Raw genomic sequence first — 14,502 nt, forward strand, 5'->3', positions numbered from 1 at the left:
TACCTTGTGCTTATCTATATTGGTTAATTTACCAACTGCACGCCCATTCTGCCAGTTTATGTTTTACAATTTTTCTGAAATCACAGTGATGTCGATAATTCTTTCGTTGACTTGCTGCCTCAGCTATCCGCATTAAATGGTAGGACACTGAGAAGTGTAGAGGAACAAAGGGACCTGAGAGTGCATGTCCACAGATTCCTGAAGGTAGCAGGCCAGGTAGATAAGGTGGTTAAAAAGGCATACAGAATTATTAGCTGGGGCATAGAATAACAAGAGCAGGTGGGTTATGCTTGCATTGTATAAAACACTGGTTAGGCCACAGCTGGAGTACTGCGTGCAGTTCTGGTCACCGCATTACAGGAAGGATGTGATTGCACTAGAGAGGGTACAGAAGAGATTTACGAGGATGTTGCTGGGAGTGGAGAATCTCAGCTACAACGACAGATTGGATAGGCTGGGTTTGTTTTCCTTGGAACAGAGGAGACCTCACTGAGGTGTATAAAATTATGAGTGGCCCAGATATAGTAGATAGAAAGGGCCTATTTCCTTTAGCAGAGGGGTCAACAACCAGAAGGCATAAATTTAAAGTAATTGGTAAAGGTTTAGAGGGGATTTGAGGGGAAATGTCTTCACGCAGAGGGTGGTGGGGGTCTGGAACTCACTGCCTGAAAGGGTGGTAGAGGCAGAAACCCTCACTACATTTAAAAAATACTTGGATGTGCACCTGAAGTGCCGTAACCTGCAGGGCTACGGACCAAGAGCCGGAAAGTGGGATTAGGCTGGATAGCTCTTTGTCGGCCGGCGCGGACATGATGGGCCGAAATGACCTCCTTCCGTGCTGTAAATTTCTATATGATTCTAACTGTGCGTATATTTCAAGGGTTCCGATCATAGCCACGGTTGTGCAGGAGCAGCTAGAAATGGGAGTGAACTCGCCTGGGAACGCTGTTGATGCTACTCAAAAGGTAAAACAACTCGCCTGTTATTATTTCAATAGAGAATTCATCCTTTGCATAACAACATAAGAAATGGGAGTAGGCCATACGGTCCCTCGAGCCTGCTCCGCCATTTAATGCGATCATGGCTGATCCGATCATGGACTCAGCTCCACTTCCCCGCCCGCTCCCCATAATCCCTTAATCCCTTATCGGTTAAGAAACTGTCTATCTCTGTCTTAAATTTATTCAATGACCCAGCCACCACAGCTCTCTGAGGCAGCAAATTCCACAGATTTGCAACCCTCAGAGAAGAAATTCCTCCTCATCTCAGATTTAAATGGGCAGCCCCTTATTCTAAGATTATGCTCCCCAGTTCTAGTCTTCCCCACGAGTGGAAACATCCTCTCTGCATCCACCTCGTCAAGCCCCCTCATAATCTTATACGTTTCGATAAGATCACCTCTCATCCTTCTGAATTCCAATGAGTAGAGGCCCAACCTACTCAACCTTTCCTCCATAAGTCAACCCCCTCATCCCCGGAATCAACCGAGTGAACCTTCTCTGAACTGCTCTGAATTGCGGACCAGTGTAACAATACTGCAAATGTACAGTGAAATGGACAGGTTTATTATCAAGAGTCCCGGGTGAAGGGCCAGGACTATGGTGCAGGGTGCAACACCGTGGCTTTCGAGAGTAAGTGCGAGCACGAGGCGACTTGAGAAGTTAAACTCTCGAGAGTGACCAGGTAAATGCTGAGAGGTTGTTCCCCCGGGCTGGGGAGTCTAGAACCAGGGGGTACAGTCTCAGAATAAGGGGTCGGCCATTTAAGACTGAGATCAAGAGGAATTTCTTCACTCAGAGGGTTGTGAAATTTTGGAATTCTCTGCCCCAGAGAACTGTGGATGAAATAGATAGATTTCTGGAATCAAGGGATACAGGGATCGGGCGGGAAGGTGGAGTTGAGGTCAATGATCAGCCATGATCTTATTGAATGGCGGAGCAGGCTCGAGGGGCCGTCTGGCCTACTCCTGCTCCTATTTCTGATCATCTTATGTTCTAAGTGGTGGTTAGAGATGAGGAACAAAAATAAACTGCGAGTGCTGGGAATCTAAAGTGGGAAATGGTCAGTACTCAGCAGACCAAGCCTGTATCTTTGCCAGAAGTGGTGCGCGCGGGTTTGGATAACGATTAGATTGTAGGAAGAGTGGAAGACTGAGGGAGGCAAAGTTTTTGAAGTCTGGGGGAAGATTACATCGGAGACGCTGTGAAGAGTATTGACGTCATCTCATGTAGCGGCAGAGACTAGGAAGAGTGCCGAGACAAAGGGTGGGAAGAGCGTTTAGGACAGAGTATTGATTGACCTGACTGCAGAGGCCAAGAGGAGCAAGAACATTTAGGCCTATTGGGCTGGATTTCCGTTGGGCTCGCGCCTCTATTGGCGCCCCAGAGGGGCGGTAACGGGTATGCAAATGAGTTCCGGGCGGTCGGCCAGCTTCCAACGCCCCGCCGGGAGATTAGGTGCCGGTTTTGCGGGGCGCGGAGCAGCAGTGTCCGAGAGCGTCGAGCCGGAGTGCAGCGCCATCGGTTTCGACAACACCTCCCTCGATTTTTGTTCCGCCCTCGCCCCGTAGCGCGCCGTAGTGGGACCGCCTGGGAAAGTGGGCCCGAGCTGTTTTGGCGGCAGCGGTGAGGGAAGGAATGTCTACACCAGGTCAGTGTGATTGTTCTTTTTGTTTTATTTTTGCGATTTATCTTTATGTGGGGTGAGCAAGGGTATTGCAAATTTTTTTTTGGGGGGGGGGGGCGATTTGTTTTCTCTTGGGGGCGCTCCGAGGCCGGATCTTTATCTCAGGATTTTCAGTTGCTCAGCGTCCGAAGAGAGGTATGCAACGCCTCCCTTCGTGCTCTGCCCCATACTCGGGGCCGAGCTGATGAATTTTGTGGCTGCCAACACAAACCATTTCCCGGCGCAATATTTACCGCCCCACCGCCATTACGGCCCGATGAAGCCTCCAACCGAAAATCCAGCCCTTTGTCTCTGCACTCAATATTCTGTCCTCGGAGAGACCGAGAGGACGAAGAGGGTGGAGGACAGAGAGGAGAGATCAGAGGAGCCACATGGTTGATTAATTAAACATTGGTGAGAGAGGTTGGAGCTGAGAGGGAAGGTCAGTAGCCAGACAAGTTTTTAACTCGCTTCAATTGCTACAATCTTTACTGGACTTTGTTGCTGATATGGGTGTCTGACTTGGCAAATAACTTTCCATGCCATTTGTCAGTCTCAAAATATCGAAAGGTGTGATTTGTTTTTTAATGAACACAACAGAAAGACACGTGGAAGTATTGGCATTCCGTGTAATACATTGACTTGCGTATTTGAGGCAGTTTTGATGGCGAAGCCGATTCCGTGGAAGCGGCGTTCTTCCTCTGGTTTCCCTTTCCAGAAGAAGGTGTAACCTCCATGTTGTTCCTTGAGCTGGCCTTCCCCTGCCCGCCGGGTCTCGCTTAGGGCGGCGATGTCGATATCAAAGCGTCTTAAGTTCCCGGGCAACTATGGCGGTGCGGTGTTCCGGCCTGTCGCTGTTGGGGTTGGCCATGAGGGTCCTGACGTTCCAGTTAGAGGAGTGAAAGATGCCTGTGCGTGAGTTCTTTTAACTTGGGGTGGCCACCCCTTCCTTCCCCACCCACCCCTTCCCTCAACGACTATCTGCCCCATCTGTGACCGGGACTGTGGTTCTCGTATTGGACTGTTCAGTCACCTGAGAACTTATGTTAAGAGTGGAAGCAAGTCTTCCTTGACTCCGAGAGACTGCCTATGATTAATATGATGAATTGCGTATCTAGAGGACCATATGGACAGGAACCGATTTAAGGCCACGTTCCAAAGGTGACAGATTGATCAAACACGGCGATTAACAGTGCCTCTCCATTTGCAACCTCCCGTTTTAGAAGGGGGCCTAATTGAGTTGCGCTGTTGCTCAGAATCAAAACTGAAAATGCTGGAGATACTCAGCGGGCCAGCAGCATCCGTGGAGAGAGAAACAGAGTTAACGTTTCAGGTCGGTGACCTTCCGTCAGAGCTCTTGTTCAGAAATGCTGCTCTGCTACCCCTGAGGTGGGGTCAAGTCCCGGCTCTCTCTTCTACCCCCAACCTCCCCCTGCATAGAAATTTACAGCACAGAAGGAGTCCATTTCAGCCAATCATGTCCGCGCCGGCCAACAAAAAGCTACCCGGCCTAATCCCACTTTCCAGCTCTTGGTCCGTAGTCCTGTAGGTTACGGCACTTCAGATGCACATCCAAGTACTTTTTAAATGTGGTGAGGGTTGCTGCCTCTACCACCCTTTCAGGCACTGAGTTCCAGACCCCCATCACCCTCGGTGAAAAAACTTCCCCTCAAATCCCCACTAAACCTCCTACCCATTACTTTAAATCTATGCCCCCTGGTTGCTGACCCCTCTGCTAAGGGAAATAAGTCCTTCCTATTCACTCTATCTGAGGTGTATAAAATTATGAAGGGCCTAATCAGGTCTCCCCTCAGCCTCCTCTGTTCCAAAAAAAACCCCAGCCTATCTAATCTTTCCTCATAGCTAAAATTCTCCAGTCCAGGCAACACCCTCGTAAATCTCCTCTGTACCCTCTCCAATGCAATCACATCTTTCGTGTAATGCGGTGACCAGAACTGCATGCAGTACTCTATCTATGGCCTAACTAGTGTTTTATACAGTTCAAGCATACCCTCCCTGCTACCTTCAGGGTTCTGTGGACATGCACTCCCAGGTCCCTTTGTTCCTCTACACTTCTCAGTGTCTGACTTCCGCCTCGTCCTTACTGAATTCTTATCGATTTGCTTTCATCCACAGGCAGAGAAGCACCATCCTGTCCTGCTGGACCTCATTTGCACGCAGTTGGGGGTGAAAGTGGAGAATGTCATCGACTTTGAGCTGTGCCTGGCCGATACCCAGCCTGGGGTAAGTCCCTGTCCTTGAGGTGGGTCCATGCAGTCTGACTATTGGGAAGCACAGTTAGAATGGTCAGCTTGCCTCTGCAAGTGACTCAGGTGGGGGTCGCACTGAGCCGTTCAGATCAAGAAAAAAAGAACGACTTGCATTTCTACAATGCCTTTCGTGTCTTCAGAATGTCCCAAAACGCTTTATAGCCAATGAAGTACTGTTTGAAGTGTTGTAGTGTGTGAAACGCGGCAGCTAATTTTCACACAGCAAACTCCCACAAACAGCAATGTCATCGTGACCAGATAATCTGTTTTTTTTTTTTAAAGAGGTGTGTTGGTTGAGGGATAAATATTGGCACAGGACGCCGGGGAGAACTCGGTGTTCAAAATAGTGACCGTGGGATCTTTAATAAAAAAGCAAAATACCGCAGATGCTGGAATCTGAAATAAAAAAACAGAAAATGCTGGAAATCTCAGTGGGTCAGGCAGCATCTGTGGAGAGAGAAACAGAGTTAATGTTTCAGGTCATAGAAACTTCCCCAACATCACAAACATTCTACCCGCATGTAACCTGTCCAGTCCCGTCAGAATTTTATGTTTCTATGAGATCCCCTCCCATTCTTCTAAACTCCAATGAATACAGGCCCAGTCGATCCAGTCTCTCCTCATATGTCAGTCCTGCCATCCTGGGAATCAGTCTGGTGAACCTTCGCTGCATTCCCTCAATAGCAAGAACATCCTTCCTCAGATTAGGAGACCAAAACTGAACACAATATTCCACCAAGGCCCTGTACAACGGCAGTAACACCTCCCTGCTCCTATACTTAAACCCCCTAGCTATGAAGGACAACATACCATTTGCCTTCTTCACCGCCTGCTGTACCTGCATGCCAACTTTCAATGACTGATGTACCATGACACCCAGGTCTCGTTGCACCTCCCCTTTTCCTAATCTGCCGCCATTCAAATAATATTCTGCCTTTGCGTTTTTGCCACCAAAGTGGATAACCTCACATTTATCCACATTATACTGCATCTGCCATGCACTTGCCCACTCACCTAACCTGTCCAAGTCAACCTGCAGCCTCTTGGCATCCTCCTCGCAGCTCACACCGCCACCCAGCTTAGTATCAGCTGCAAACTTGGAGATATTACACTCAATTCCTTCATCTAAATCATTGATGTATATTATAAATAGCTGGGGTTCCAGCACTGAGCCCTGCGGCACTCCACTAGTCACTGCCTGCCATTCTGAAAAGGACCCGTTTATCCCGACTCTCTGCTTCCTGTCTGCCAACCAGTTCTCTGTCCACGTCAGTACATTACCCCCAATACCATGTGCTTAAATTTTGTACACCAATCTCTTGTGTGGGACCTTGTCAAAAGCCTTTTGAAAGTCCAAATTCACCACATCCACTGGTTCTCCCTTGTCCACTCTACTAGTTACATCCTCAAAAATTTCTAGAAGATTTGTCAAGCATGATTTCCCCTTCATAAATCCATGCTGACTTGGACCAATCCTATCACTGCTTTCCAAATACGCTGCTATTTCATCTTTAATAATTAATTCCAACATTTTCCCCACCACTGATGTCAGGCTAACCAGTCTATAATTCCCCGTTTTCTCTCTCCCTCCTTTCTTGAAAAGTTGTGTTACATTAGCTGCCCTCCAGTCCAAAGAAACTGATCCAGAGTCGATTGACTGCTGGAAAATGATCACCAATACATCCACTATTTCTATGGCTACTTCCTTAAGTACTCTGGGATACAGCCCATCAGGCCTCGGGGATTTATCGGCCTTCAATCCCATCAATTTCCCTAACACAATTTCCTGATTAATAAGGATTTCCTTCAGTTCCTCCTTCTCACTAGACCCTCTGTCCCTTAGTATTTCCGGAAGGTTATTTGTGTCTTTCTTTGTGAAGACAGAACCAAAGTATTTTTTTTTTTGGTCTGCCATTCCTTTGTTCCCCATTATAAATTCACCTGATTCTGACTGCAAGGGGCCTACGTTTGTCTTCACTAATCTTTTTCTCTTCACATATCTATAGAAGCATTTGCAGTCAGTATCTAACCCGTGCTATACCTGCCCTGGGAGTGTTTGATGGGGCAGTGTAGAGTGAGCTTTACTCTGTATCTAACCCATGCTGTACCTGCCCTGGGAGTGTTTGATGGGGACACTGTAGAGGGAGCTTTACTCTGTATCTAACCCCATGCTGTACCTGCCCTGGGAGTGTTTGATGGGGCAGTGTAGAGGGAGCTTTACTCTGTATCTAACCCCGTGCTGTACCTGCCCTGGGAGTGTTTGATGGGGCAGTGTAGAGGGAGCTTTACTCTGTATCTAACCCCCTGTAGCTGCCCTGGGAGTGTTTGATGGGGACACTGTAGAGGGAGCTTTGCTCGTATCTAACCCCATGCTGTACCTGCCCTGGGAGTGTTTGATGGGACAGTGTAGAGGGAGCTTTGCTCGTATCTAACCCCATGCTGTACCTGCCCTGGGAGTGTTTGATGGGACAGTGTAGAGGGAGCTTTACTCTGTATCTAACCCCGTGCTGTACCTGGCCTGGGAGTGTTTGATGGGGCACGTGATTCGAGAAGTGAAAAAACGTTCCGTGATCTCGTGCTGACATCCATCACCTTGACGATTTCAGAAGTTGACCAAGGTATTTTGCTATTTAAAGTGACAAATTACCAGGCGTTACTCCCATGCAGATTGTGGGTGTACCCTGGGACAGTCGGAAGCAGGTCATTTATGCACTTGTCTTGTGTCCGCTGTGGTTCATTGGGCAGCACTCTCGCCTCTGAGTCCGGAGGTTGTGGGTTCAAGTCCCACTCCAGGGACTTGAGCACATAATCAAGACCAACACTGCAGTGCAGTGCTGAGGGAACGCTGCACTGTCGGAGGTGCCGTCTTTCGGGTAGATTTAAAGGTTCCCATGGCACTATTTTGAACAAGAGCAGGGGAGTTCTGGTCTGCTGTCCTGGCCAATATTTATCCCTCCTCCAATGCCTAAAAAATAGATTATTTGGTCACTTATCGCATTGCTGTTTGTGGGAGCTTGCTGTGTGCTAATTGGCTGCCGTGTTTCCCATATCACAACAGTGACTAGACTTCCAAAGTACTTCATTGACTGTAAAGCGCTTTGAGGTGTCCGGTGGTCATAAATAGCACTATATAAATGTAAGTCTTTCTTGCGTGGAACCTGCTCCAAATCTGTGATGGGGGAATAGTGTTGAATAGGTGTGTGTCGGCCTGTGTGTGTGTCGGCCTGTGTGTGTGTGTCGGCCTGTGTGTGTGTGTCGGCCTGTGTGTGTGTGTCGGCCTGTGTGTGTGTGTCGGCCTGTGTGTGTGTGTCGGCCTGTGTGTGTGTGTCGGCCTGTGTGTGTGTGTCGGCCTGTGTGTGTGTGTCGGCCTGTGTGTGTGTGTCGGCCTGTGTGTGTGTGTCGGCCTGTGTGTGTGTGTGTCGGCCTGTGTGTGTGTGTGTCGGCCTGTGTGTGTGTGTGTCGGCCTGTGTGTGTGTGTGTCGGCCTGTGTGTGTGTGTGTCGGCCTGTGTGTGTGTGTCGGCCTGTGTGTGTGTGTCGGCCTGTGTGTGTGTGATGTGAGCAATGCGCCTGCACAGCTGTCTGCCAGTCAGGCGTAAAACTTTGAATGGGCCGCGCATCCCCCAAAAAAATGCGGTGTACATTGGATGTGAGGACAGATTCTTCGCGTGTGAAGAGGTTGGTGTTATGTTGGTGTTTACTGTGCTTCATCAGGATCACTGCTCTCCTCCCTCTAGGTTTTGGGCGGCGCTTTCAAGGAATTTATATTTGCTCCACGATTGGATAATCTCCACAGCTGCTACTGTGCCCTGCAGGTAAAGTGCCCTCACCGACCTCGACTTAAAGTGACTTCTTTACTTCTGAGAGAGCACAGTGAGGAAAAAGGGACACGATTCTGTAATTCCCTCCCAAAACCTCTCGACCTCTTCCCCCTGCTCCTCTCGACCTCTTCCCCCTGCTCCACTCGACCTCTTCCCCCTGCTCCTCTCGACCTCTTCCCCCTGCTCCTCTCGACCTCTTCCCCCTGCTCCTCTCGACCTCTCCCCCCTGCTCCACTCGACCTCTTCCCCCTGCTCCTCTCGACCTCTTCCCCCTGCTCCTCTCGACCTCTTCCCCCTGCTCCTCTCGACCTCTCCCCCCTGCTCCACTCGACCTCTTCCCCCTGCTCCTCTCGACCTCTTCCCCCTGCTCCTCTCGACCTCTTCCCCCTGCTCCTCTCGACCTCTTCCCCCCTGCTCCTCTCGACCTCTTCCCCCCTGCTCCACTCGACCTCTTCCCCCTGCTCCTCTCGACCTCTTCCCCCTGCTCCTCTCGACCTCTTCCCCCTGCTCCTCTCGACCTCTCCCCCCTGCTCCACTCGACCTCTTCCCCCTGCTCCTCTCGACCTCTTCCCCCTGCTCCTCTCGACCTCTTCCCCCTGCTCCTCTCGACCTCTCCCCCCTGCTCCACTCGACCTCTTCCCCCTGCTCCTCTCGACCTCTTCCCCCTGCTCCTCTCGACCTCTTCCCCCTGCTCCTCTCGACCTCTTCCCCCTGCTCCTCTCGACCTCTTCCCCCTGCTCCTCTCGACCTCTTCCCCCTGCTCCTCTCGACCTCTTCCCCCTGCTCCTCTCGACCTCTTCCCCCTGCTCCTCTCGACCTCTTCCCCCTGCTCCTCTCGACCTCTCCCCCCTGCTCCTCTCGACCTCTGTCTGATCCTTTAAGTCACTGATTAAAGCCTACTCTTTGATCTGCGCTAATTTTTCCTGATGCGGCTTGGTGTCAGAGTTTGTTTGATGATCACTCCTGTGGAAACTCCTTGGGACGTTTAAGGCACTATATGAAAGCATGTTGTTGTCGATAGTCACTCCCAGCGTCAAGTGAATTCTATTTACTCCAAATACCCAATTTTAATCATTAGTGACAGACGTACAGACAAACGCAGTGTTTCTGCTCGTTGGCCTTTAGGCTGCTCGCACACTGCCCCACCATGTTACTTTTACTTTGACTGCTACGTTGTGTCCTAACTCGCACCAAGTCCCGCTCACCCATCACCCCTATGCTCGCTGACCTACATTAGCTTCCGGTTAAGCAACGCCTCGATTTTAAAATGCTCACCCTTGTTTTCAGATCCCTCCATGGCCTCGCCCCTCCCTATCTCTAACCTCCTCCAGTCCCACAATCTCCCGAAATGTCTGCGTTCCTCGAATTCTGGCCTCTTGCGTATCTCCCGATTTTAATCGCTCTGCTGTTGGTGGCCGTGCCTTCTGTTGCCTGGGCCCCAAGCTCTGGAACTCCCTGCCTAAACCTCTCCCGCCTCTCTACCCCTCTCTCCTCCTTCAGGACTCTCCTTAAAAAAATGAAGCTTAAAAGCACAGATCCTTCCACCTGTTATAGAATCACAGAATTTTACAGCAGAGAAGGACTTTCTGTCCACTCTTATCAAAACCGTTCAGAGTCCCAGCCTGTCCTAATGGGTATAACCGTGCAGTTCTGGTATCATCCTTGTTGTAATGTATTTGCTTCATGGGTTCTTTGCTTATGAATTCGCAGCAACACATTGCTATTAAGAACTAGTTGGTTTATTAACAAATGTTTAACAATCACACTACACATTACCAGCTCATCTGCCAGGCTCACAACTGCATACCTCATCGTGGATGACCTAGACTCAACTGACTGGTGATGTTATCGAAACTTAAAGATAATGAGGGGTCTCGACAAGGTGGATGCAGAGAGGATGTTTCCACTCATAGGGGAAACTAAAACTAGGGGACATAGTCTCAGAATAAAGGGCCGCCCATTTAAAACTGAGATGAGGAGGAATTTTTTCTTCAAAGAGGGTTATAAATCTGTGGACTTCTCTGCCCCAGAGAGCTGTGGAGGCTGGGTCATTGAATATATCTAAGGTGGAGATGGTCAGATTTTTGAGCGATAAGGGAGTCGAGGGTTATGGGGAGTGGGCAGGGAAGTGGAGCTGAGCCCATGATCAGATCAGCCATGATCTTATTAAATGGTGGAGCAGGCTCGAGGGGCCAGGTGGCCGACTCCTCCTATTTCTTATGTTCTTATTCGGCCCGTCGTGCCTGTGCCGGCTCTTTAAAAGAGCTGTCCAATTTAGTCCCACTTCCCACCTTTTTTCGCCCATAACCTTTGAAAGTGAAGCCTCTTCAAGTACATATCCGCTTGCCTTTTGACAGTTCCGATGGAATCTAATTCTACCACCCTTTGCAACCCTCTGTGTGACAACGTTTCTCTTCCATTTCCTCTCTCGTTCTTTGACCAATTGTTTTAAATCTGGTTCCCGACCTACCTGCCAGAAAGCCCCGTTTAATTTTGAATACTTCCATTAGATTATGCTGCCTCTTCATGTTGTTCCTCCCAAAGTGCATCACTTCGCACTTATCCGCATTAAATTGCATCTGCCACGTGCCTGCCCATTTCACCAGCCTGCCGGTGTCCTCCCGAAGTCTGATACTATACTGCTCACTACGCTGCAAAGTTTTGTATCATAAGATCATCTGCAAACTTCGAAACTGTACTCCCTATACCCAAGTCCAGGTCATTTATATATAAACCAGAAACCCAACAGTCTTTATACCGAACCCTAGTGGACCCCACTGCACACTTCTCTCCAGTCAGAAAAACATCCGTTCACTCCTACTCTCTGCTGCCTATCCCATGGCCGATTACGCACCCAAGTTACTGCCATCCCTTTAATACCATGTGCTTCTATAAGTCTGTTATGTGGTACTGTACTTTATCAAATGCCTTTTGAAAGTCCATATACACAACATCTACTGCACTACCCTATCAAACCTCTTCATCAAAAAACTCATCAGGTTAGTCAGACATGATTTGCCTTCAACAAATCCACATTGGCTGTCCCTTATTAACCTGTGTTTCTCCAAGTGAGAATTAATGTCGTCCTTGACGCCGGTCTCTGGTAGTTTTCCCACGACTGACTGTTCCGGCCTTTTCTTAATCCCCTGCTTTCCTCCGGTATCGGTCGTGGCTCAGTGGGTAGCACTCCCGCCTCTGAGTCAGACGTTCGTGGGTCCGAGTGCTGCCACGGCTGACACCGAGCGAAAGGAGACTAAGTGAGTGGGCAAAAATTTGGCAAACGGAGTATAATGTTGGAAAGAGTGAGGTCATGCACTTTGGCAGAAAAAAATCAAAGAGCAAGTTATTATTTAAGTGGAGAAAGATTGCAAAGTGCCGCAGTACAGCGGGACCTGGGGGTACTTGTGCATGAAACACAAAAGGTTAGTATGCAGGTACAGCAAGTGATCAGGAAGGCCAATGGTATCTTGGCCTTTATTGCAAAGGGGATGGAGTATAAAAGCAGGGAAGTCTTGCTACAGTTGTGCAGGGTATTGATGAGGCCACACCTGGAATACTGCGTGCAGTTTTGGTTTCCATATTTACGAAAGGATATGCTTGCTTTGGAGGCAGTTCAGAGAAGGGTTCACTAGGTTGATTCCGGGGATGAAGGGGTTGACTTATGAGGAAAGGTTGAGGAGGTCGGGCCTCTACTCATTGGAATTCAGAAGAATGAGAGGTGATCTTATCGAAATGTATAAGATTATGAGGGGGCTCGACAAGGTGGATGCAGAGAGGATGTTTCCACTGATGGGGGAGACTAAAGCTAGAGGGCATGATCTTAGAATAAGGGGCCGCCCATTTAAAACTGAGATGAGGAGAAATTTCTTCTGAGGGTTGTAAATTTGTGGAATTCGTTGCCTCAGAGAGCTGTGGAGGCTGGGACTTTGAATAAATTTAAGACAGAAATGGACAGTTTCTTAACTGATAAGGGATTAAGGGGTTATGGGGAGCGGGCAGGGAAGTGGATCTGAGTCCGTGATCGGATCAGCCATGATCATATTAAATGGCGGAGCAGGCTCGAGGGGCTGTATGGCCTACTCATGCTCCTATTTCTGATGTTCTTTCCTCGTTCTGTGTTTTGATGCCACAGCAGTGCGAGCCTTTCTGTATTCTTCGCAGGGTCTGATCGAATCGTCGAAGGAGGAAGGGACGCTGGCCGAAGACAGCAATATCCGAGTGGTTACGCTGTTTGACAATGAAGAGGTAAGAAGATTCGATGCAGGGAGGTGGATGCAGGGAGGATGTTTTCACTCCTAGAGGAAACTAAAACTAGGGACATAGTTTCAGAATAAGGGGCCGCCCATTTAAAACTGAGATAAGGAGAAATTTCTTCTCAGAGGGTTGTAAATCTGTGGAATTCTCTGCCCCAGAGAGATGTGGAGGCTGGGACATTGAATATATTTAAGCCCGAGATAGACAGATTTTTGAGCGATAAGGGAATCAAGGATTATGGGGAGCAGGCAGGGAAGTGGAGCTGAGTCCATGATCAGATCAGCCATGTCTTATTGAATGGTGGAGCAGGCTCGAGGGGCCAGATGGCTGACTCCTGCTCCTATTTCTTAAAAGAACATCAGAACATAAGAAATAGGTGCTGGAGTAGGCCATACGGCCTGCTCCGCCATTTAATATGATCATGGCTGATCCGATCATGGACTCGAGTTAAGTTTTGGTCACCTTACTTAAGGAAGGATATACTAGCTTTGGAGGGGGTACAGAGACGATTCACGAGGCTGATTCCGGAGATGAGAGGGTTACCTTATGATGATAGATTGAGCAGACTGGGTCTTTACTCGTTGGAGTTCAGAAGGATGAGGGGTGATCTTATAGAAACATTTAAAATAATGAAAGGGATAGACAAGATAGAGGCAGAGAGGTTGTTTCCACTGGTCGGGGAGACTAGAACTAGGGGGCACAGCCTCAAAATACGGGGGAGCCAATTTAAAACCGAGTTGAGAAGGAATTTCTTCTCCCAGAGGGTTGTGAATCTGTGGAATTCTCTGCCCAATGAAGCAGTTGAGGTTAGCTCATTGAATGTATTCAAATCACAGATAGATAGATTTTTAACCAATAAAGGAATTAAGGGTTACGGGGAGCGGGCGGGTAAGTGGAGCTGAGTCCACGGCCAGATCAGCCATGATCTTGTTGAATGGCGGAGCAGGCTCGAGGGGCTAGATGGCCTACTCCTGTTCCTAATTCTTATGTTCTTATGAGTCCACTTCCCTGCCCGCTCCTCCTAACCCCTTATCGGTTAAGAAGCTCTCTATTTCTGTCTTAAATTTATTCAATGTCCCAGCTTCCACAGCTCTCTGAGGCAGTGAATTCCACAGATTTACAACCCTCAGAAGAAATTCTTCCTTGTCTCAGTTTTAAATGGGTGTCCCATTATTCTAAGATTATGTCCCCTAGTTCTACTCTTTCCCCCACCAGTGGAAACATCCTCTCTGCATCCACCTTGTCAAGCCCCCTCATGATCTTTACACGTTTCGATAAGATCACCTCTCATTCTTCTGAATTCCAATGAGTAGAGGCCCAACAATCTCAACCTTTCCTCATAAGTCAACCCCCTCATTTGTTCTTATGTTTCCACTTGCGGACGAGACTAACACAGGGCCACTAACAATGTTCCCCGTGAGCTGCGCTTTGTTCTGCGGGCCTGTTTCTTTTGGTGTGCGGTCCCTTTAAATTTCCGCGCGCGCGCATTGTTTAC

At 48.8% G+C, this 14,502-nt stretch overlaps 1 protein-coding gene across 8 annotated transcripts in view; it reads left to right on the forward strand.

The window, feature by feature from the left end:
• Positions 1-14,502, forward strand: part of dnpep (aspartyl aminopeptidase) — a 97,922-nt gene that overhangs the window by 50,026 nt on the left and 33,394 nt on the right. For all 8 annotated transcript variants that reach the window (XM_070875195.1, XM_070875199.1, XM_070875200.1 and 5 more), the window contains 4 exons: positions 881-965; positions 4,801-4,908; positions 8,670-8,747; positions 12,915-12,998. In XM_070875195.1, the coding sequence (XP_070731296.1) occupies positions 881-965; positions 4,801-4,908; positions 8,670-8,747; positions 12,915-12,998 (355 nt within the window). The remainder of the gene's footprint in view (positions 1-880; positions 966-4,800; positions 4,909-8,669; positions 8,748-12,914; positions 12,999-14,502) is intronic.

Source organism: Pristiophorus japonicus, chromosome 3, assembly GCF_044704955.1.
Source record: "Pristiophorus japonicus isolate sPriJap1 chromosome 3, sPriJap1.hap1, whole genome shotgun sequence".
NCBI lineage: Eukaryota > Metazoa > Chordata > Chondrichthyes > Pristiophoridae > Pristiophorus > Pristiophorus japonicus.